Source organism: Callorhinchus milii, unplaced genomic scaffold (assembly GCF_018977255.1).
Source record: "Callorhinchus milii isolate IMCB2004 unplaced genomic scaffold, IMCB_Cmil_1.0 Scaffold16, whole genome shotgun sequence".
Lineage (NCBI taxonomy): Eukaryota > Metazoa > Chordata > Chondrichthyes > Chimaeriformes > Callorhinchidae > Callorhinchus > Callorhinchus milii.
In genome coordinates, this window is record NW_024704757.1 from 4,148,133 (window position 1) to 4,173,190 (window position 25,058).

Below are 25,058 nucleotides of genomic sequence, written 5' to 3' on the forward strand. Positions count from 1 at the left end.
TTCCTGTATCTATAAAATAATAATCTTGTGATCTTGCATTTGATAAAGCGCCTCATCAAGTATTCGAGACCTCTCAAAGCGCTTCACAGAATATTCTGTACAGTAAGTTGACGAAGTGTGGCAGCTAATTGAGCACAGCAGCGTCCCACAAACTGTCATGGATTGAGTGACCAAATTTTTTTTTAAGGGATTATTACCCCCCGGAAAAGTGATCCGCCGCTCGACTAACCGGGTTCCTACTTACTGCTACAGAGGCATGTGGAACAAGGAAGATCTCACCTGAATCTGCTCTAAGACATCTCGCTGCATTTCCAAGGCCATGTGATAAACATCATGGTCGGAGCTGTTGTACATGACTGCATTCTGGAACATCAGCATGATGTCCCGCTGGAACTCCGCTGTTGTACGAATTAGACCAGTTTCTATATTTTTCTTTATTGTAGATAAATCCATTGGTCTGAAAAAATGGTACGAAACACAGAGATTCCATCAATCCTCTTCATTGATTGTGAACATAAGAAATGCTAGACGAAAAAAGACCAAGGTCCATCTAGTTTGCCTTCTACCTTCCTGCCAGTCGCATGCACATAAAGAAATGACAAGATTCAATGTTCCACAGGTCATCATTTCTTACAGCAATATATTCAACTGATCTTATATCCACTATTATGTCCACATTACTTCACAAGTTAAAGTCTGTAAATTAGTCCCATAATCAGTGCATTCTTTTGTCAGAATATGTAGATTATTTTTCTGCAATTTTGTGGCTTTCAAAGACATCCACAATTTAGCTGAAATTCTGGTTGGGGTTACCCAGAGACTATGCCAGCACCAGGGATTTTTGCCATCATAAGCAGCACCTCACGTGCCATGTGCAATACTTACCAGAATTTTATTCTGTAAAACTGCATCCCAGTCATCCACAATTCTTGATTACCAATAACCTTATTTTATGTGTAGTCAAAACACTCAGAAGGGACAACCAAAACCCCATTTACAATTCAATACATTCAAAACACAATAAAAAAATTATGTTTACAAAACAAGTTCTGACATCAATGGTGAATGGCTCAGGGAAACTCCAGCACATCAAAGCTTTATTCTCAGTAATGTGAGGAAGGCAGTAAGAATTAGAAAGAATAAGGAGAGCAAGTGTATGTCGGATGGTAATATTTTAAAAGGAGTGGAAGAACAGGTGACCTAACATGTATGAATCCTTAAAGGTGGGAAAGCTGTCAAGAAAGCAAATGGAATCTTTGATTTTATAAATAGCTGTATAGAATATACAAGCAATGCTCCTCAAGATCCTCTCTCTTGTATTTAAATCCCTTCAAGCCCTGGGACCCTCCATCTCTCCAACCTCTTCTGTCCCTACATTACTACCCACTGCCTCCGCTCGACTGGCTCCGGCCTCCTCCTCCCTTCTTCTTTGACCGTGCCTGTGGTCACCTTCCCTCTCCCCCTGGCTCAGCATCCGCCACTGTTAAGTGCTCCGAGACACCGTCCTGCGCGAAGGCCGCTATATAAACGCAAGTTGTTGTTGGGTTGTTATCAGGATTCATGACTTTAAAAAAGGGCAAAATGTTTAAAGAACATCATTCTTTAAACAATATATTAAGGGACCTGATGGTGAGATTCTCCTCAATCCCCAGAATTTCTACAGTGATTGATGGTTGTCCAAGAAGCTGACCTGTGTACGATGCTGTGGTATCCGGGGGCAATGTCGTCTGTTACTGGCTGCAGGAACACGTTAGCGTATCTGAAAAAAATGCATGTTAAAAACTGTTGTAATAACACAAATTTTTTCAGCCTCACAATGTTGCAATATTTACAGTGGAAGCCGGTTGAGGCATTGGGGATGGACATTTTGCCTGACTTAAGGTATCCAAGGTTTAGCCAAAATACCATTCCCGCCCAGCAAGCGGATTCCACTGTATAAACTTATTCATTTAAAATCAACCTGATGCTGCGATGGGGCGATGGTAGGATGATGAGATCAGATGGGCTGAACAAAGGTCCTCCCTTCATCTGAACTAATTCTATGATCTTGTGATCTTTTAAGAACTACATTTATCATACCTGCTGACACGGCTGTAAAGTTCTGTAAACTTTTCGCCCAAAACTATAGTCAATTCACTTTACAGTATATTCTGTGAAGCGCTTTGAGACGTCCAGGAGATGTGATAAGGCATTGTATCAAATGCCTCCATTATTATTATGGTTACAAAATGTAACCCGCTCCCTCAAATGAGCCTCTTGCTTGCAATCACTCCCAGGCTGCCCTTCTCTGTGTATCAAGGAGGAATGCTGATACGGGGGAATGTTGAGAAAAGGAACCCCCACAAGAATAACTTGCTGTAGGTGGAACCTGACCTGTGATTGGCAGCTGCCCTCCACACCAACATGATGGCTTTCTTCCAGATCTTCTGGGCTTGAATGGCTTCCTGGTCTTCGCTGCAGACTGAACTGGAGAAACAGAGAAACTCAATGACTATTTTACACACTGAAGGTACAACACTTGTATACTGCCCTTCATGTCAGAAAGATGTCCTAGGGCGCTGGACAATCAGGGGTTTGGGACACAAGCTGGGAACAGGTTTGGAGGGCAGGTGGGGGGGGGGGGGGGTTACCCCTGAAATTGAATTTGTTGAACACATGCATATCTGTAATAAACTACTGGTAAACTTACAACTGTGAAGAGGCAGGGCTGCTGGGAATCGAATCAGCGAGGACTGAAGACTGCAAATGTGCATTGAGGATACTGCATCCATCATCACTCTCACTGACTGGTGGCTCATTGTCAGTTTCTGACATATAGACTTCACTTGGTTCCTCCTCCCTGGTCTCATCCATGCTGGCAGCTTCACTCGCTCCATCCTCTTCCTTAGGGATGTGCACCTCTTGGAGCTACAAAGAAAGGCATTTGTATCCATCACATGGTGTGACACGATTCTATCCATGGTGATTTGTAGCACAAATGCTCAAGTGTAAACGCCCCTCGCGCCCCCACCCCCATTACAGACTGTAGAATATAGACTAAATACAAGGAATCATTCTTTCCCATTTGATACTAAATTTACAAAGATCATTCTTACAGTGCGGAGGCCAGAATTGGACACAGTACTCCAAATGTGGTTTAACCAAGGTTTTGTGTAAACTGAACATCACTTTCTCACTTTTATATTCTGTCCCGCTCAGTGAACTCTGATCTGCTCCATGTCCCCCGCCTGGCCAGCCCCACCATCAGAGATCGGGCTTTCAGCCTCTCTGCCCCTACCCTTGAAACTCCATCCCACAGTCCCTTCACCTGGCCCTGTTGTTGCAGCCTTCAAGGCGCGACTCATGGCCCTCCTCTTTGACGGCGCCTTTGGTCACCCTCCTACCCCCACCCTCCCTGCCCTCCATCCCTCCTGATCCCAAACCCCAGCTCGGGTGCAAATCGCTCACTGTCCAGAACCTTGGCACATCCTCCCAACGGGAAAGGCGCTGTGTAAATGTAATTTGGTGTTGGTGGTAGTGGCCAATCTTTATGGTCAGCCAACAAAATACATTGATTCTTGATTGAAAATTTGATTTATATAGAAGAAAAAATGTGGTTTAAATTTCAGGGCAATGCGTCTCGTAAGATCAACAAACCCCCACCCCCCCCCACAACCACCTCTTCCCAAAAGGCAACAAACAAACCACTGATTCATTCAAATATCCACAACTGCAGTTAAATGCAGAATCTAAATTTGTGTTACCTTGGCCTGTCCCTTTGCAACCACCCCCAGCTCTTCCTTCGAGGCTTCTGAAGTTGAAAGAGGAAACAAGTTTTGAGTTTCATTTTGTCATTCAAATATTACTTTTTTTTAAAAAAATTCTGAAGAGTCCACAGCGATGTTATTGAAGTCTGAGGCAGGATGAAGTTTAGCACATAGCATAATAGCACAGCTAGAATGACTTCTTCTCAATATCAAACATTCACGACTGATTTACTAAACCCACTAGTATAAATGAGCATAGATCGACACGGATTCCTTACGCTAGGTATAGAAATTGCATTTAATATTGAAACATCAGTTAATACTTGACTGCTTCAAAACTGAATGTGATTTCTTCTTAATTACTTAAAGGTTATATGTCAAATAACTTTAAAATAAAGCTTTTAAACAGCAAAAAGTATAATATTCAGAAGAAAAGTAAGATAAACAGTGGGGAGGATGTAGCCAAGTGGATGTTGTCTATCCTGGAGATGAAGAAGTCCATGACGTGCTTGCACTTGTGTTTGAAGCAAGGATTGAGTGGGGGGGGCAGTTTATGCTTGTGTGAGGGAGAGGCGGTAGGTTCAAAGATGTTTGAGCCACATCCTGCAGTAAACCGTGAGACCGATTTTGTGCCATCTGCGCTCAAGAGCCCGGGTTTGGGATTTCAGAGAGCAGCGGTGGCTGTAACAAAGTCAGAAGGTTGGGGTGGTTTGACAGAAATCGGGGAAGCAATTTAAATGAAGATGTGATAAGGTGTTATATCAATGCAAGCATTATTATATATATATACAGTATATACATACACAAACACATAAAATAAATGCAAAAACAGCATTTTGCACCCTTGTAATTTCATTGTGAATACCATCTACTTATTATTACTGTTCCACTGACCCATAATTTCTGTCTGTACGACTTCATCTGAAGTACTTTGACTCCGTGCTATGCTCCTGTGAGAGGGCTGTCCCAGTTCTTCAGATGCACTTTTACTTTGTATCGCACTTCTGGGAAAGAGATGTTCGGATTCCTCCAAGGTGCTTTTGCTTTGTGCAATGTTCCTGGACAAATGATGATCTACAGAAAGTGCCTACAAAGCAAAGTGATAGCATTTAGCGAAACGGATCTGTAACTTCGCACATCGTGGGCTTCAGCGAAGTTCAATACTAACCCTTTGAGTGCAGCATGACTCCCGAGCTAGCACCAAGCAACAGCAATTTACAGCAGGAATTGCTGTCTGGGAGCCCGAGCTGAGGGTGGGGGGAGCTGAGGAGAGTGAGAGGGAAAGGCGACTGAAATTGCGGTCGAATAGATTGGTCTTATGACCGGTTTTAAAGATGGGGAAGGAAGGGGTGAGATGGTGGGAATCCAGGATGGAGTTCCAGAGAATGGGGCTGGTGAATTTGATCCACAGAAGGCAGAAAGCCAGTGCAGCCAAGTGAGAGGTATGTTCTCTCCTGCACCAGGTACAGACATGAATTACAGAGCTCTGGATGGTCCGCGTCTTGTGTCGGAAGAATCTGGGGAGTCAGGTGAGCAGAGCATTGGAAGGGTCAAGATTGGAGGTGATGAACAACAATAATATGTATGTATTTAGAGCCCTTCAGGTCACAAGGTTAGTTTTGTTCATCCTCCAGTGTCTTACCTGGGATTTTGGCCCCCGCTGTGTGGACTCCTCAGTTTTGACCACACTAACCACACGTTCTACCTGTTCTACATTTGAAATTTCATCCTCCCCCTCCTCCTCCACTCTCTCTGGCGGTTCTTGCTTGATTGTTATTTTCTTCTCAGCAATTGACTCAGCAAGCATCTGAGCTTCCTCCTTGGGCCTCAGGTCTGTCATCTGTGGCTTGATTTCCTCAGCCTCCTGCTTTATAGTGATCTCCGAAGACTCTGCTCGTAAGAAGGAGGTAGCACTCATGTCACTGATAGCAACCTGGTCTCGAATATTTGGGGGCAGCACAAGCTCCTTGGGTTCTTTGACCTAAAAAATAGCAGAAAAAGGTTCATCACCAGTATTTTTATCAAAAAAGCCTGTTTCACAACAAAAGTGGCATCTTCCTTTGGTCTCCTGACAGTCTTATAGCTGAGGAATACACATATAATGGAACAAAAGTAATTAAACAAAATGCAATACAAGCAAATACACCTGTCCTGACTCTATAATTCCTGACATAACTAACATCTGGCAAAATGCAACCCCAAAACAGTCCTGTATAACTAGTTGCTGATGATCATGATCACTTACACAAACCCATGCTGCAGCACAGTGAGACTCCAGCATTGACTCACTAAAAGGGCTATTTCGTTATCCAGAGCAGTGTCACTCACAAACCTCCCAAAAACCAGCCCAGGCAAAGGCCAAGCTCACTTGTCCACACTCTGATTCAAGAAAACAATGTGTGTGGGGGGGGGGGAAGGTAAAAGGGGGGAGAAATCTAAACAGCATTGGAAGATGAAAACTGGTTACCTTATCTTGAATGATTGCCAGGATGTCTGAGTTCTCCAGGCTGGGTACTCCACTGTCTACATGAACTTCCAGCTCTTTTGTTTGGTGATGATCTAGAATGCTTTCTCGTGGTCCTGTAACCTGCAGATTGCTTCCTGGTAGACACTTGCTTTCTCCGCAGTCTATTAACACAGAGTAGGTACTGAGATCTCCAGGCGTCGAGAGGGATGGCTGCTCCACACAGCTCTCTAACTGAACACAAATTGTGGGCTCTTCAACTACAAGAATAAAAAACAGAATTCAGTGATTTTCCAAAAGGAAACATACTTTCTTCAATGTTGACCACATATTCTGTAGACAAGGAACATTATACAATATGTCTTGATTATGTCAACACACATTCTGAGCCCTGAAATGCATTAATTGATAACAGAATAGTCGGGTTACTCAAGCAACAACAAAGCACTGGAATTTTAAAACAGGCAATCAGACTAAAATCTAGCTTGCTTGCTCAGTGTCAGTTTTGCTAAATCTGCTCAAAGGAGCAGTGTGCAGGAGGAGATACCTTCAGCTCACGTTGTGGAAGAAACTGGAAGAAATTGGAGAGAGCTTTGGCTTTGCACTGATCAAACACAAAAACACAACGGACTGCTGTCTTGGTGGCACCAATTTCTCTCAGCAAATATGTTCAAAAGTACGAGCTCAGCCCCAATAGGTGAGAAATAAAAACATGAAACAAAAAGCACGAGACAACCACAACGCAGCAAAGGAACATTCCTCCAGACTCTCTCTGGAAACGACCTTTCTGACACAAGAAAAAGAAACGGTTAGTTCCTTTGAAACTGATTTTCCAGTTTTATAACAGATTTTTGGGGGTGGGTCAGCCAGGTATCTGACACATGTGGAAACCCCATCATCATTTTTAAGAGTATCCAAACCATAGTGCTGAGTATCCTGCATATGTAGGAAATTTCTGTTTGTCTCGAATAGAGTGGAAACTTTCGCACTGCTCACCGAGCATTAGATGCAGGTTGGCAAGAGCCAAATCTTGGGGACCCCAGAATGGGCACTGAGGAAACGCTAACCTAGCCATTGTGAATACTGATTGGCAAGCTTCCAGCTCCTTGTACAGCTATTATTCTATTGCTCATTGGAGCTTTGGCTTGCGGGGTTATATGACCAACCAAATAATAATAGCAGCACACTTCCTATTGTTTTGAAGACTGTATAGCACCTTGCATCACAGTGACAATCCCACTGCAAAATTCACTCACAAGAAACTTTTGTACAAGAGCAAGTCTAAATAAAAATGAGAGAACGAAAACCTGCTGAATGTAAAAAAAAGGTACTGTTGTAACAATATTGTTTGCTTTTCTTTTCTCTCCATGTTATGTTCTTGTGCACCTCACCTTCTATAGCCAGAGGACACTGGAAAGCTGCTCAAAAGCCTCCATCAATGGCAATTTGTAACTAACCACAAAAGGTATAGAGACTGGTGACTCTCCCTTTACTTCACACCTGTTCTCCATTGGGCCACAATGGAAATTGGGAACATCATGTTGTTTATTGCAGATATGAACAATGACCTACCACTGCGTAGCACAGGCTATCGGGAGTTTAAGCACAGTGCAAGCATTTTGCTTTTTTATCAAGAACATTGTTATTAAGATGACAAAACAATGGCAACTGTCCTATTAAATTGTGACCTTACGCACCAATGTAAAATAATGGCTGACATTTGTCTTGCATTTTAATCCACACATTCCCTTTAATGCAGTTAAAGATTGTCCCAAAAAACAAAAGAGGGTAAAGAAACACCCACTAGAACCATAGAAATTTACGGCACAGAAGAAGGTAATTTAGCTCATTGTGTCTGTGCCAGCTCCCTCAAGCAATCCACTTGTCTGCCCTTTCCCTACACCTCTGATTCTTTTGAAGGTATTTTATCTTATTCCCTTTTGAAGGCCCTCTTGGCTGCATCTGTTAATACTCTTTAGACATCTGACTTTACTTAGCGGACATTTGATATGGTTCTCTGGATATATATGTGGACGGGGGACACATTAATATGACAGTGATCAAAGCACACGTGGGCAGTTTACTCATTTCAAATTATGTCTTTTTTAATAATGTTTTCTTTTGGTGCTTAAGAATAAGAGTTACAAATCTTTCAAATTTGGGACAGAACAATGCTGGGGCAAACACCAATTATGTATTTAAATATAATAATAATCCTTGCATGTGATGTAGCACCTTATATCGTTGAGATGTCTCAAAGCGCTTCACAGGATATACTGTAAAATGAATTTGACTGAATTTTGTGGGCAAAACACTAAATAGACACTAAAACCCTGGCTAACCAGGACAATAGGGCGGGGGGGATCTGGTCCGGTGGGCTGGAATTCCAGATCAGTGTAATTACAATGCCGGTGTCAGCATTTCCCAGCTTCAGTGCTGAAACCTGTCAGTACCAGATTGTAATTGTTTGAATCCTGTAAACAGAAGATAGTGAATAAGCTGGATTCAAACTGATTCAAGTGGATATCTCCTGTCACTGAAGGCAGTGAGCGCGGTGAAGCGGAGCTGGGCGCCAGGAGAGTGGGTGGCCAGAGTCCATATACCCATGGAAATTTGGTATGAATTCTGGATACCCAGAGTCCGGTAAGTTAATAATAATCTTTGCATTTGATATAGCGCTTTTCATGTCTTTGAAGCGTCTCAAAGGACTTCACAGAATATAATGTGAAGTGAATTGATTATATTTTGCGGGCAAACCGCGGCAGCAGTTGTGGGTTGAGTGACCAAGTTTTTTTCTTGAGGGATTATTATCAGGCGTGTGGAGTACGGAAACTCGTCCAAGGTTTCACCCTGGGTATCTCGCTTGCGAGGCGAGGGCTCTAAACACTGAGCTACAATAAACCTCCAAGTTGGGGGTTTACTGTATATGTACTCTGAACTACCTAAATATACAATGGATTCTAATCTCCAATTTTATATCCTCTGGAGGGGATAATCTTTCCATGTTTATGTGAAACACATGGGGAATTTTACCAAAATGTCAACTGTAAGATTTCAGTGCTGAGAAGATCTGGTCAATAATTGCTTTTAAATTTTACTCTAAAGTGCTTCGAAGATTTCTTAATTTATAAACATTGGCTTCATAATCACATCAAAATCTTTGGGGCAAATACATGGCAACGACAGCTTTATAAATTGGGAGTAGAATTGTCACCATCAGCACCTTCTGTGCTATAATCAACCACTGAGAGAATACTATAACTGGTAACAAGCAGAGTAACACCATCTCTTACTCCTGCCTTCAATACGGTCCACAGCCTTATGGATCTGTGAACTTGGTGAAAACTTACTCTTGATCAGGTTATGAAAGACATGTTGTCTGGTTGCTAGCCCTCTACAAGATCTTGACCAGAATAGTACAATAACAAGTTATACCACACCTCCATATTTATCTCAGAAATACTTTTGAACTTGTATGAAGCAGGTCAAATGCACCATTAACCATAATTTGCTAAACCAGTGGTGTTGAAGCCTACACCAAATTACAGGAAATCTACAGCTTACTCACTAATTTGATCAATTTGTCCAAGTCTTTTTGTGTTTCCAGCAATAACCAGAATCCAATCTGTAAGAAATCTGTTCTTGTTACACTATCCTCAGGCTGCATCCTGCTATCAACAATAACAATTTATATTTATACAACACCTTTCACATTGGGAGAACATTTCAAAGCATTTTACAAATTGAACAGAAGCTTGAACTGGAAGGGATAGTGGTCAAACACACAGTCAAAGAGTTAGGTCTTCAGACAGGATCTAAAGCAAAGCGAAAGAACGAGGTGGAGAGCTTTCAGATGAGAGTTCCAGGAGGGGGCAAAGGGACTGAAGATTTGCCCACAATTTTTTTGGACTGATACATTTTTTAAAAAAAAGTGATCTTTGACTACAAAGACTACAAAGTGATCTTTGACTTGTGGTCCCTGAAGGGGTCGTCATGGGGTTACTTCCTACATACTGCACACGGGTGCTACACGCAAGCTGTGCCATTTACGGCACTTCTGGCTCGTTGCTTGTAGGAAGTAACACGAGGACCCTGGTGACCATATAACCTGGAAGTCAGACATTTTTCTAGTTCAAACAATAGTAAAGTACATTGTTTAACAACGAGAATTCAAATTTCTTGATTTGGGGAAAAAAAGGAAAATCCATGAATATAGAATTAAAGCTGCCAAGCCTAAACACAAGTATTTGATCAGAATGCTCCTGGCATGAAGAAAACGTGTGGTATTCCTGATCAGTTAGTGGGGTCAACAGAGGCATAATTATAGTGAATGTAAAAGAGGATAACCTGAAAACAATATTACATAATTAACAAAAAAATCAGGTAGTTTAGCTAAACAGAAAAATAAAATGATAATCATTATGGATTTGATATGGCACCTTATTACATCATCAAGACGTCTCAAAACGTCTCACAGAATATACTGTAAAGTTGGATTGATTGTGTAAAGTTTTGTGGGCAAACATGGCAGCCAATTTGCGCACAGCAATGTCCTACAAACAGCAAATGCAGTGAGTAACCAATTTTATTTGGGGATTGTTGGCCAGGACAATATACAGTATATATATACAGTTACGAGTAATTTGAGACATGTCAAGTGTAGTATGCTTGGAAAAACTAGGCAAATAGGAAACAAAGCTTTCCACTGTGATGGTAGACTAATCCATACAGAATTAATTGCTATCAACATCTCCATTACTGTAGCATGCGACTACCAGGATGGTAGAAGGTGGACCAGATGGACCTGGGCCTTTTTTCGTCTAGCAATTCCTATATTCCTAGGAATACAGAAAAAAACTCCCTTCTCTTTTCAAACAATGTCATGGGATCTTTAACTGCCTCTGGTCAGGCAGACAGAACCTTGGTTTAACATCCCATTCGAAGGATGGCGTCTCCGAAAATGCGGCACTCCGGCCAGCAGTACCCTGGAGCGAAGGCCTATATTGGTTCGACCTCCCAAGGTGGGGCTTGAACCCATAACCTTCTGACTCAGAGGCAAGACTGCTACTGAATGAGCCAGGCTGACCCACAAAACAACACTACCTTTGTACTTGTCCACAACACGAAAAACAAAAGTGTTACACTTCCTTCTGTCATACAGTGGGATGTACTGCAGCAATTCCTAACTCCACATTTCAAATAGCAACCTCTTCTGTTAACCACAAGTACAGCAAGCCAATGTGCAGTTCCCTAGTTTTGTGGCAGAGCATGTTGGAACTGAGATTTGATGCACCATCTTTCTATTCCTCATTACTACAATATTTCATTGTTTTTTGGGGTTTCCAGCAGGATTATTCTTTGTAAAGCCCTGTTTAAGTTTGATTTATCATGGAGTGATGGGGGTCCTCTCAAGATAGTTTAAGTGTGTCACCAAAACTACCCTATTTAAAACAGCTAAAAGTGGGGGGGGGGGGGGGGAGAGGAGGAACGACTTAAAGTCAATAATAAATCCTCCAGATTAGGCTAATGTTGTATATTTGTGTTGTCTGCTTTCCTAAATGTTAAGGTAGTATTTTTTGTACCACCAGAGTTTAATTTGATGCTATCATTAAAGGATCTTCAGAAAACCTTTATGTGAATTCCCATCAGTTTGTCTAGAATATCCCTTCCATCCAGATTTAGAAGTTTGGGACAATCTTTAAAATGAACAGGATATGAGGTTACTCTAGGTTTGTGAGATCTGGCAGTGATAGGTTAGACCGCCTTATGACAGACCTGTCCCGCTGCTTTCCTGCGTCACTGTCACTGTGGAGGCTGAACACACCGGGTCAGCGAGAGTTTGCACAGGTTTATCTGGAGATGGCGGCTCAGTGCTGACAGCAGAGAAGGGAGCAAGAGGTGCAGTAAAGTGCGAGAAGCCGGCCTCCAAAAGCTTTGATAGAGTAGGGGCTCCTAACATAAAGTGCACAAAGAAACACACAAAGCTAATGCAGACAAGCAACAGGAGCCATTTTCAACACGCATTTTTTTTTATTCAGTTTTTCCTTATGCAGTTTGTGGTACTGCACATAGCATGAGTGACTAGATGTTTCTATCTGTGGTATCTCACATGATGACACATCTGATATTTCTCTGGTCACTGCACATTATGGGGAGTAACACATCCTACGTTTACACTATTCAACTAATAGCTGCTGATCCTGCTGAGAACGACTTTTTAAAACAATTCTGCATTTTGTAGTACGACTCCCGATGAAAACCAAACCTAGAACAATGTGCCAAGGTGTTTAAGTCTTTTATATTCAGGAGAGCAACTAGACTTTAAACTGCCTGTGGCAACATGCACAATGAGTGTGACTAGTCCGATCCCCAGCTATAGTAGCACGATGGAAGTGACTAAATCTACCCATACCTTACCCTACCCGTCTATGGTGCAAACTGGATAACAACTAGACATATCCTTTGTGGTACTGTACATAGCAGGAGTGACTTGATGTATCCATCTGCGGTACCCCACACAATGACACATCCGATATTTCTCTGGTCACTGCACATTATGATAATTAATACATCCAACCTTTACACTGTCCACGACAAAACTATGCCAAATTGTAATTCTTTTTCCATTTGGGAATAAGAACAATTTTAGTGGCAAGACTTAATGAGAAGTGCACCCTTATTCCCATTTTGTCAAAGATACTCCGTGCATTATTAAAAAGGATAAAGAAAAGATTAACACTGGACATGGCTTTTGGAATTAAAACAAAGGGTTAATATTCCCCAAAATAATAGAGATTATAATAATAATCCTTGCATCTGATATAGTGCCGTATCGCGTCTTTGAGACGTCTCAAAGCGCTTCACAGACTATACAATAAAGTGAATTGATGGTTTATTATGCAGCCATTTGCATTCCAGATTTAAACACAGAGAAACAAATTGCAGTCGAATTAATCCAATCTACTCAATCATAAACCTGAACAGTTCAGGTAATAGAGAATCGGTTACACCTGTTCTGTATATTTGCTATGAAGATCTGATCTGTAAACTTCCTGAGTTAAAACCAAACAAAGGGTACCAAATGCTGTCTTTAGTAAGCAACTTTGGCTTCACTTCAAGCAATAAAGAAAACTAAAGTCACCTTTCATTTTGTTTTTGCAGTTGTCTATTCAAAATGCAGATAAGAGGTCTGTCACATTGATAACAGAAAAGTGCCCAAATTCCTGGGCACAGTGCTGGATAATATCTCTCTTCTCACAAGGATCATCAGCTTGAAGTACTGAATGGAGATTCGGAGTTTGCCCAGAGCTATTCACGTCTACCTCTGAGCAACTGGTTCAAGAGAGACATGAGAGAAGGTAGCCAAGGCCACTCTCTGACAGAAGGGCATGTGCTTTCTAATATGTAAAGGAAAACAGAACACCAGATGGCAAAAACTGCAGGATATGCAAAACATGACAAATAGAATGAATAAATCCTTGCATTCGATATAATGCCTCATCACATCATCAAACACCTTAAAGCACTTCGCAGGATTTACTGCAAAGTACAGTGAGAGTGTATTTGTAAAGAAAGATTTGTTGTGAAGCCAAAGGAAACCCAACAAAAATAGATCCTCACAAATATAACAATAAGTCAGATATTGCACACATGCCACACTTAAAGATATCAGCTACATCACATCACAAATGTCCTCCTAACATAGTGAACATTATCATTTTAATTAAATTAAATAGTGACAGAAAACCAAGCTAGTTACAAGAGGATTCAAAATTAGAGTTCAGAACCACTAAAACTATTTTACTGGTTTCCTTAATTTTCATTTCAACCAAAATGCCAGTTTTCCGTTATATTTGTATAACTTGGTAAAGCTAATAAATTGATTCCTTTTTTGATGGCACTACAGAATTGGAGGACAAAACAGTCATACTGCTCAGTGAAATAATAAGACACAAATTAAGAAAATCATAAGAGCGTGATATTGAAGCACATCAGTGAGAATGTTAGACATAAATCTTAGCAAATAGTCACAAAACAGTTTGGGATTTATATTTTGAGGGAGCGTCTTGCATAATGAGGTACAAACACACAAGTTGGTTTTTAAATCAATCGCTTCAAAAAACATTTTCTCCATCTCTTTAGGTCATCTAACGTAAAGTTGAACAAGTTACTGGTATCTCTCATCAGGGACAGAGTGACGGAGCACTTGGACAAATATGAGCTAATCAAAGAGAGTCAGCATTGATTTGTGAAGGGTAGGTCATATCCTGGGCCTATAGAAAAGTGCGTCCGCAATTTTTCCGCAGATCCCACTATAAACAGCTTCCTGCACTGAAAGCAACACTGCCAGCTGTTTACCCGTCACTCTGGGTGGAGTGGCTCTGGACATACATACGGAGTGCAGCTCGAGCGGGAAATGGGCATCGCTATGTGTTTGTGTGTATGCGTGTCTCTCTCCTCTGTATGTGGGTGTATAGGAGTGTCTCTCTTCTACGTGTGTGCTTATGAGTGTCTGTGTGAATGTGCCCGTGTGTCTCTCCTTTATCTGTATGTGTATGTGTCTCTCTATCCGTGAGTGTGTGACTCTCTCTGTGTCACTGAGTGTGGTGGTGGGCCCTGAGAGGCAGGAGGAGGTCAGGACACTGACAAGCTTGGTGAGCAATGCTGTATTTTGGGGGATCTCCAGGCCCTTAACTGGTGTCCCTGTCTCTGTCTGCCCTCCCCCCTCCCCCCAGTGGGCCACCCAGCTTTTATTTAAGAAAGCATTCATAATTTTTTTTGCAACAATCTAATTTGATAGTTCTTCATGTTTATTTTTTTCCAGCGCCCTGGGACGTCCTCCTGACGTGAAAGAAGTTATAAAATGTAATTTTCTATTGTTGTTATCAATAAAGTGAAATGTAGATTGGCAGTAAAATGTATCTCAATAACACCAATCAACCCCTCATAATTTCCCACAAAGCTGGTCAAAATTCCCCGCAATTTTCGGCAACGATTTCCACAATTTTCTAATGGCCTTGGACATGTCCGGTGACTCTAATTGAAATTTTGAGAAGGTCACTAACACAGTGGAAAAGAAAGTGTCTATGGATGTCGTCCACATCGACTTTCAGAAGGCATCTGATAAGGTTCCGCAGAAGAGGTTGTTAGCAAAAACGAAAGGGCATGGATTCAGAGGTAACCTTGTGACGTGGCTTGTAATTAGTCGAGAGGCAGGAAACAGAGTGTTGGGATAAAGGGAACGTTTCTCCGATTGGAGGGACGTGACAAGCGGTGTTCCCTAGGGGTCTGTACTGGGGCCTCAGCTTTTCACCATACATATATATAATCCAAATTTGCAGATGACACAAAGGAGGCTCACTGAGTTGTGTAGATGGGAGCAGGAAGTTATAAAGGGGCTTAGACCGAATAAGTGAGTGGGCACACTGTGGCAGATGAATTTCAATGGAGTTTCAAGACTGAGGTGGATAGATTTTTTGTTAGGTCAGGGTATCTAGGGATATTGGGCAAGGGCAGGTAATTGGAGTTGAGGTAATTGGAGTTGAGGTACAGATCAGCCATGATCTAATAGAATGGCAAAACAGGCTTGAGGGGTTGATTGACCTACTCCTATTCCTACGTAACAGCTATAATGAGAGCTCATCGCCCAACAATAACCGTATTAAAAGCATCATATCCCATCTGTCTCTAAAGTCACATTGTGCTGCCAATGAGAGAACAACAGTAATTAATAGTAACAAATCACTGATGACGATTCCTCTGCATTATCAAAATCATGAGACCATTTGCAACAAAGAGAATTATCACTCCTGGCAATATTGTCCTTACAAATGTTATCTAATTTTATATATATATGTATATGTATATATATATATAAAAAAAGTAAAAGCATTACCTGTCGCTGCAGGTGAAACTGAGATACTCGTGCCAGAAAGCTGCAGTTCTGGAACGTGGAGAGTCGATACACCTGTTCCCATTTCAACAGGAAAACCGGAACCAACAACATGACTGGTGGTCAGCTGAAGATCGCTTTCACTGACCTGAAAATGGTGGGGGGAGGAGAGAGAAGAGGATATAGGGAAAAACAGAGTGCCTATTAGTGCTATCAACTATAATTCGCATTTATATAGCGTCCTTCACATGGGGTAGCTTCCCGGATCGCTGATGAGCAAGCAACTGAACACTAGCCTCATTCGATTGATTTTCATTTTATATAAAGTATTTCCTAGTTTCAGTATTAGAAAGGGAGGTATGATCAATGTGTTGTTGTAGCAAAGTGTTATTTGGTTTCTGTGCTTACAAGAGTCATAAAACAATGTGCATATCACAGAAAACAGTGACAGTGAGAAGATATGGTACTTGCCACAGGATTAACTTTACGATTGGTTACTTACAAGCCTGGGGCTGGTAGGCAGGAGGTTGCCTTTTTTCAAGAGCTCTGATAACAGCGGGGAGGGTGGAGGTGTGGCCTTCTGCCCCAGTAACTTTTTCTGGGGCGAGTCCTCCAGAACTGGAGTCGCAGGGGTTTCAAGGCCAGTGCAGGTGACAGGAGGTCCAGGGATCTCAGGGGCTGAGATCAGGGGAATGATAGGAGCGCTTGCAATATTCATTGACACCAGCTGCACAAAGAAAGAAAACTCTTATAAGCCATTCTAAATAAGCAGCAAATTTACATACACCAGTACATAAGACTAATCTCCAGGACAAGTACATCTGCAGACTTATAGGCATTATTAAGGGGTATTGACAGGCAGGGAACAACGAAGGGAAAGTTGCCTCAATGATATCAGATATTAGTAAGTACCCTGCAAATGCATTTCGGTGACTTCTATGTACATTCTAACATGGTGGTTGAGATCGAACTAAATACTCGCAGAAGTCGCTGGGAACACTCAGCAGGTATTTTGCGTTTATGTAGAGCCCTGTGTTGGAAGGGCTTAGAAAATAAAATCCATAAAATGGCGAGATACACTGATTTATTGTGCATATGTGCAGCCAGGTGTCCGGCTGCCCCCCCCCCCCACAACCCTGGGGACGTCCAGCGCCCCCCACTGATTGACCAGCCTCCAGCTACATCCTGGAGCCCCTGGTGGCTAAATTGAGCCGCTCAAGACACAGAAGGCCCGAGTGAGTCCATTCAGCGCAGCATTTTGCCCGGATTAACTGGATTTTCGAGACATCTCAAATATGCATCATTAGTCTCATTAGCTTTCAGTTCATTGTTCACTATTTCTGTGACGATTCAATACTCTCTTGCAGCACAGATTAGGATCTGAATCTCAATTGAATCATCCCAAGGACTCAATATATTCTGTGTTTTCTGTATACTTACCTGCCCGTACCCTCCGTTCCTCTGGCTCTGGTCTGCTCCACATCCCCCGCCCCAACCGCCCTACCATCGGTGGCCGGGCCTTCAGCCTCTCAGCCCCGAGGCTCTGGAACTCCATCCCCCAGTGCCTTCGCCGCTTCCTCCCTTTCCTCCTTCAAGACCGGTCTCAAGACCTTTCTCTTTGACCGTGCCTTCAGCTCCCCTCTCAACTCTCTAACCCCTCCTCCTTCCCTCCCCTCACCCTGACCATTTCCCCCCTGCTCGGGTCCTGACCCAACTGTCCAGCGCCTTGGGACGTCCTCCCGACGTGAAAGGCGCTCTATAAATGGAATCTTGTTGTTGTTGTTTCAGCAAAAATATCAAACTGAACAAGCATCCCAGAGGAAAGGTAATCTCATACATACACTTGTATGGCTCTCCTGACTCGCCTGTGCTGTGTCTGCCACAGAGTAATCCATTCCGGGTGAGCTCGATTCCAAGGAGGAACGGATGGTCAGGCTCACTCTTTTAGGAGTATTTTTAGCTGCTTGCCGTGCTGGAAGAAAAAGTATTTTCACAAGAAAGTATATTATTAAACTTTCTTAATATGGGATCCTTGGCTTTATAAATACAGGTATGGTGTACAAAAGCAAGGAAGTTCTGCTAAACCTTTATAAGTCACTGGTTAGGCCTCAGCTGGAGTATTGTGTCCAATTCTGGGCACTGCACTTTAGGAAGGATATCAAGGCCTTGGAGAGGGTGCAGAGATTTACCAGAATGGTACCAGAGATAAGAGACTTTAGTTATATGGAGAGACTAGTATTGGGATTGATGGGATTGTTCTCCTTGGAGCAGAGAAGGTTAAGGGGAGATTTAATAGAGGTGTTCAAAATTATTAGGGGTTTCGATAAGAGTAGAGAAGAAGAAACTGTTTCCACTGTCGGGTGGGTTGGTAACCAGGGGACATAGATTCAAGATAATTAGCAAAAGAACCAGAGGGGAGATGAGTAGAATTTCTTTTTATTTACACAGAGAGTTGTTACGGTCTGGATGAAAAGGTGGTGGAAACTGATTCAATAAAAACTTTCAAAAGGGAATTGGATAGGTACTTAAAAAGGAAAGAGCGGGGAGTGGGACTGATTGGGTAGCTCTTCCAAAGTGCCGGCACAGGCAATGATGGGCCGAATGGCCTCCTTCTGTGCTGTAATATTCTTTGATTTTCAAAACAAATATACAACAACTTGTAGATATTTAGAAATACAAATAGCTAATTATAATATGCATACATTTCTGCTTGTCCACAACGCCTGGCCTGCTAACCCAAGTTCACTGTCACTCTCACGCCATACTACGTGGGAGTGGGTATGTTTGGTGACACAAGAAAATATTACGAACAGATATATGAATAACTTTTTTAAACAAATGTGACCATCAGTTCTGAAAGAGAAAGGAACACCCACAAGGAATAGAACTATTAGCCCCTGTAGCTCAAAAGTGATGTTCATCTTGCAATACATGACAAAGCTACATAGGCTAGGAATGGCCCATGTTTCATCCTAGTTCTTTACTAAATTACCTAATCCCTCTCTGGATTTTGTTGTGAAAGCACACAATTGGCTTCACTGATCCTGAACTTTGTGTTCTTGAGGGACCTTCATAGTAATATGATGCGTTGACCAGCCTGGCTGACTGATCAATTTTATCTTGGCTTGGGTGTAGAATGCTTATAGGAATAGCTCAATGGAGCAGTGTAGTGCACATGCAACAACAACAACTTGGATTTATACAGCGCCCTCCATGCCGGATGGCATCTCAGAGCGCATCACAGTAACAGATCCCGGGGCCGAGCCAGGGGGAGGGGAAGGAAAGTGACCAAAGGTGCGGTCGAAAAGAAAGGTCTTCAGCCGAGACCTGAAAATAGGAAGAGAGGGGGCGAGGCGAAGGAAGTGAGCTCCAGAGCCTCGGGGCATAGTGGCTGAAGGCACGGCCGCCGAGGGTGGAGCGGAGGACTCAGGGGACAAGGAGGAGGCCAGACCTGGAGGAACGAAGGCAATAGGCACTGTTTTGAGGAGAGAGGTCAGAGAGGACGGGGGGTGCAGAGGAGTGGAGAGATTTGAAGACAAGGGTGAGGATCTTGAAGTTGATCCTCTCTGGGACAGGCAGCCAGTGCAGTCTGGCAAGGGCTGGGGTGATTGGGGAGCGGAGTTTGGTGCGGGTGAGAATGTGGGCGGCAGGGTTTTGTATAATTTGGATTTTATGGATGGTAGTGGAGGAGAGACAGACGAGGAGGGCATTAGAGTAGTCCAGCCGAGAGGGGACAAAGGCATAGACCAGGGTTTCAGCGGCTTTTGGAGGGAGGTATTGGCGGAGACGGGCGATGTGTCGGAGGTGGAAGAAAGCGTTGCTGGTGAGGGACCGGATGTAGGGGAGGAAGGATAATTGGGGGTTGAACCTGATGCCTAGGTTGCGTACGGGTTCAGAGAGTTTTAGGGGGAGGTCGGGTACGTGGAGGAGTTGAGAACCGTGAGATTTTAGACGTTGACGAGAGCCAAAGAGTATGGCTTCCGTCTTGTCAACATTCAGCTGAAGGAAATTTGCGCTCATCCAGGCCCTGAGATCTGACAGGCAGCTGACGAACATCAGAGGACTGGGGGTCGCAAAGAGAGTTGAAAAATAGAGTTGGGTGTCATCTCCATAGTGTACCCCACGTCTGCAGATGACATCCCCAAGAGGGAGCATGTAGATCAGAAAGAGGAGGGGGCCAAGGATGGATCCTTGGGGTACCCCGCAGGTAAACGGTGAGAACGGGAGGAGAAGCCGTTTATGCAGATGTACTGCTGGTGGTTCGTGAGGTAGGACTCGAACCAGGCGAGTGTGGTCCCACTGAGGTGGATGACAAGAGGAAAGGTGGTGGAGGAGAATGGCGTGATCAACTGTGTCGAACGCAGTGGAGAGGTCCAGGAGGACAAGGAGGCAGAGGGAGCCCTGGTCAAGATAGGGAGGATATGTCATTTGTGACTTTCACAAGCGCAGTCTCTGCACTGTGGGCAGGGCAGACTGGAGGGGTTCAAAGACAGAGTGGGAGGAGATGTGCGCGAAGTTGATTTGCAAAGAGTTCTAGGACTTTTGTGAGGAAGGGCAGGTTAGAAATAGGGTGGTAGTGTCTGGGGTTTGAGGGATCTAGGGAAGGTTTTTTGAGGAGGGGGGTGATGACAGCAGTTTTGAGGGGGCAGGGACTGATCCGGAGAGGGACTGATTGATGACATTAGCCAGTAGTGGTCAGGGGAGGGGGAGCTGGGTGACCAGCAAGTTGGGGGTCGAGACAGAAGGTGGTGGCTTTCATTGTAACATAAGTAACTACTGTTGTTATTCTGAGTTAGACATGATGGCCCAGGCCGAGACTGCGGGCACTCAAGGCAGAATAGGAACAGTGGTAGCAGCTGCAGTCAGTCATGGAAATATTAATTTACGAAGGGTTCGTACCTTGATAGGCACTTTCTGTTGCTCGTTTTTTCACTTCAGCCTCTTCCTCCTCTCGTTTCTTCTTCCTGCAAAGAAAGAACTAATAGTTCCGAGTCTAGTTTAAAAACAACATGCATTTATATAGTGTCTCGCAGCACTAAACAATGGTGGAGTTTGACGCCGAGCCGGGGGGAAAGGATCGGTGAGCAGAGGGCACAGTCAAATAGGAAGTCTTCAGATGCAATTTGAAGATAGTCAAAGAGGGGGTGGGATTAATGCAAGGAGTGCCAGAGGTTGGGGGGTGTAGTGGTGAAAGCACCGCTGCCGATGGCAGAGTGGTCGAGGGGTATGCAGTATCCACAAGCCAGCTGACCAAAGGGGGCATGTAGTGTCGACAGGTTGGAGAGGTAGGGAGCCGATAGGATATGAAATGCTTTGAAGGTGAATCGTGAAATCGATCCGTTCTGCGACAGGTGGAGCCTCATAAGGACTGGGTGATGGGTATGTGGAGTTTGGGACAGGTGCGGAAATGGGTGGGGGACTTTTGAATCAGATCGACTTTGGGAATTATGGAGTTGGGAAGAAAAGCGAGCGGGTGTTGGGAGAAACCAAGGTGGAAGGTGACGAAACACAGAAAAACTGCCGTCTATGTGGGAGGCTGTCAGACAGAAACACAAATATTCAGAGACTTTAGTTAACTATTAAATTGTAAAATTGAAAATGGTTAACTGTTTCTCTTCATAAAACTTACGCAGCAATGTCATTCCAAGTTTCCTGAAGTTTACTGTCCAACTGACCAGCCTGGATCAGCTCAGCTTCTTTCTTGACCCTTCTATAAAAATACACATAAAAATCAGTTAAAACTCCTCAGCTCACCGACTACATTAATACTCTCAACAGGTACCACATGCCTCAACAACCTTTTCACCCTTTCCGTTTACTCAATAGTAATACTTGCATTTGATAGAGCACCTTATCACGTCTTCAAGAGTTTCAAAGAACTTCAGAGTATACTGTAAAGTGAACTGACTGTATATTTTGTGGGCGAAACACGACAGCGAATTGCACACAGCAGTGTCCCACATACAGTACATTAAAATATAATCCAGAAGTATGGCCCTATATTAAGATGGGGTTTGTAAAGGATGACATGACCAATACAGCTCCGGTGTGGGAGTGCAATAGAGTGGGTAGCATCTCAGAGCACCACAATGTTTCTCCCCCATTTGAACAAGTTCATTTATTTGCCTTTGGTGGGAAAATTATTATAAATAAATCCTAACCTATATTTCTCCTGAGTCTCTTTGATAAGTTTCTTCAATTCGTCGATCCTCTCAGCAGTGAGGTTACGAACAATTACATCTTCCACGGTTTCCACAACTTCTCCTTTCTCACCGCGCTTACGTCTGCAAAGAGAATGGTGGAGATCTTCACAATCAGTAAGCACACGCTTTCGAGACTTTCTGTTCGGTAAATACTATAAAAGTAAAAATATCTATAAAGATCAAAAATCATTTGAATACTCACTTGGGAGTCTCCGTAGTTTCCAGCAGCTCTGAATACTGTGACGCACAATGCTAGAAGCAACGGCACAAGCTATTAACATTGGAACAAGTACAACATGAATAACAGGTAGAGTGCATTCCAGGAAAAACAACATGCAGTGTTGTCCTGCAATATCCTGTATTATGAACTTCTTATAACAGCGCTTCTCGCTTCTGGGGTTGGTGATGACATTGCAGAGCCTCGATACACTTGCATGACATAAGTAGCAAGCTTTCCACACTCACTTCTAGTAAACTGCAGTCCATCATCTTACTAATTATGGCTCGTGTGTGTTACAGTGGGGTTGAACTAAAAATGAAAACGATTCTTGTGGCAGGAAATAAAATTTAGTTGTGGCCAACATATATTCTTTGTCGCTAATTTATGCCAAACAATATTCAGCTCCAACTCTTAAAACCAAAGCAATGCTTAAAACCACATTTGTATTAAAACTAATAAACTGCAGTACCAAAATGTGATGTCAAATTACAGAACCAGTTAAATATTAAAGACTTGCCTTCTGTGAAAACCAGTCTGGTGGGCGCCCAGATTCTGCAAAAGGTTTGATTGCCCTGCTGACTGAAACCCTGTCAAAAAAAAAATGTCTTGAAGCTTCACACGAATCTCACACAAAACAAGCTTTCCAATATTTTGCTCACATTTCTGTGGTTAGCAAGACAAGGCAATTTAGTTTTGGGGAAACAGGAACACTAATCCATTTCAGGCAGCCAGTGTCAAAAACAAAGATTGAAGGATAGACTAAGATAGATCCTTCCAGATCTTAAAATGGCTTTTATTCAACTTTTATTTTGTTCTAGATAGATGGTGTCCTGTCCAACAATCGCCCAAATAAAATTGGTCACTCCATGACTATTTGTGAACAGTAGATCTTGTGAAGCGCTTTGAAACGTCTTGATGACATAATAAGGCGCTATATCAAATGCAAGGATTGTTATTATTATAAGCAATTACTTAGGAGTTTGACACACTGACACAGACTTTTAAGCATCAAAAACTGATTACATTAGGTACCTGATGTGACAACCCTTGTTCAATTTTCGTTTCAATTTTTGTGGAATCTACAACAGGAAATCTTAGTTGTATTCCACACATTAGTTAAACTTTAAATTAGACGTCTTAGCTAAATAAATGTCTTGTTGAAAATATGTGCAGTATTAGTACCCATTTGTCACATTAATATAGTTACCAGTTTTGATCTCCACTCCGCATCACTGAAGACGCCAGACACAGTTTCTCTCGGACAGACCATGGCTCTGTGGGACCTGTACTCAACAATTTGTGCTCTTGGAAAGGAATGGTGAAGCAGTTATTACACGAGCAAAAGCCTCTCACTGGCTTCTTTCAGGCAAGTATTTAGCAATTTACACACTTACTGATCTAGTAACATTTGTAACATTGATTACATCATTTGTGACAGCTTAATGTTTACTATATGTCCTTAACCTTAATTGCATAAGTAGAAATTATTCGCGCAATTTTACGTAATATCCTATAATGCAGTGTAGAGTGGTTAGCGCGCTCGCCTCGCAAGCTAGAAGACCCGGTTCAATTCCCTGGCAGGGCGAAACATTGGGCAAATTTCCTTACTCCACACACCTCTATTTACCTAGCAGGTAGTAGCAGTAAGTTAGTCGATTGGCAGATCGCTTTCCTGGGATAACAATCCCTCAATAAAAATAATCCCTCAATAATAATTGACTGCAGCAATTCACCCACAAAATATACATTCAATTCACTTTACCATATATTCTGTGAAGCTCTTTGAGATGTCTCAACTGCATGATAAAGTGCTATAGAATGTATTAGGGATAATTATCCAGATTAGTATGCCGAGCAGCCAACCAGGGAACAGGCCATATTAGACCTTGTTTTGTGTAATGAAGCAGAGCTGATCAGCAAACTGGAACTTAAGCCTCTAGGGCAAAGTGATCATAATATGATGGAATTTAGCATCAAGTTCAAGAGAGAAGTAGTTAAGTCCGAAGCAAAGGTCTTAAATTTAAGTAGAGCTAACTTTGCTGGCATGAGAGAGGATTTAGCTAAAATAAACTGGAAAATTAGACTAAGGATTTGACAGTAGACCAGCAATGGCAGACGTTTAAGGAGACAGTGCAAAATTCCCAGCGAGCACATATTCCTTTGAAGAAAAGAATGCCACCGGAAAGGTGGCAAACTAGAGCAGTTAGGGAAAGTATAAAGTTAAAGGAAGAAGCCTATAAAACAGCTAAAATGAGGAGTAAACCCGAGGATTAGGAGAACTTTAGGGATCAACAAAGGAGAACAAAAAAAGTGATTAAGAGGGAGAAAATAGAATATGAGAGCTAACTAGCGAGGAACATAAAAACAGACTGCAAGAGTTTTTACAAATATATAAAGAGGAAGAGGCTGTCAAAGGTAAATGTGGGTCCGTTAGAGGCAGAGACGGGGGAATTATAGTAGGGGACAAAGACATGGCAGAGTCATTAAACAAGTACTTTGCTACTGTCTTCACCTTAGAAGACACTGAAAACCT

General features: G+C 42.6%; 1 protein-coding gene across 2 annotated transcripts in view; it reads right to left on the minus strand.

The window, feature by feature from the left end:
• brd8a (bromodomain containing 8a) overlaps nt 1–25,058 on the minus strand; it is a 52,787-nt gene that overhangs the window by 22,694 nt on the left and 5,035 nt on the right. Inside the window, exons 2-18 of one of the 2 annotated variants that reach the window (XM_007903475.2) lie at nt 23,733–23,829; nt 23,043–23,112; nt 22,508–22,557; nt 22,264–22,386; nt 21,732–21,812; nt 21,002–21,066; nt 17,968–18,074; nt 16,605–16,829; nt 16,106–16,250; nt 6,214–6,470; nt 5,389–5,727; nt 4,641–4,833; nt 3,744–3,790; nt 2,690–2,907; nt 2,374–2,466; nt 1,691–1,759; nt 280–457 (exon numbers count right to left, since the gene is read on the minus strand). In XM_007903475.2, coding sequence (XP_007901666.1) covers nt 280–457; nt 1,691–1,759; nt 2,374–2,466; nt 2,690–2,907; nt 3,744–3,790; nt 4,641–4,833; nt 5,389–5,727; nt 6,214–6,470; nt 16,106–16,250; nt 16,605–16,829; nt 17,968–18,074; nt 21,002–21,066; nt 21,732–21,812; nt 22,264–22,386; nt 22,508–22,557; nt 23,043–23,112; nt 23,733–23,829 — 2,357 coding nt within the window. Of the gene's footprint in view, nt 1–279; nt 458–1,690; nt 1,760–2,373; nt 2,467–2,689; nt 2,908–3,743; nt 3,791–4,640; nt 4,834–5,388; nt 5,728–6,213; nt 6,471–16,105; nt 16,251–16,604; nt 16,830–17,943; nt 18,075–21,001; nt 21,067–21,731; nt 21,813–22,263; nt 22,387–22,507; nt 22,558–23,042; nt 23,113–23,732; nt 23,830–25,058 lie in introns of both variants that reach the window. The other variant, XM_042341063.1, reaches the window with a different exon arrangement.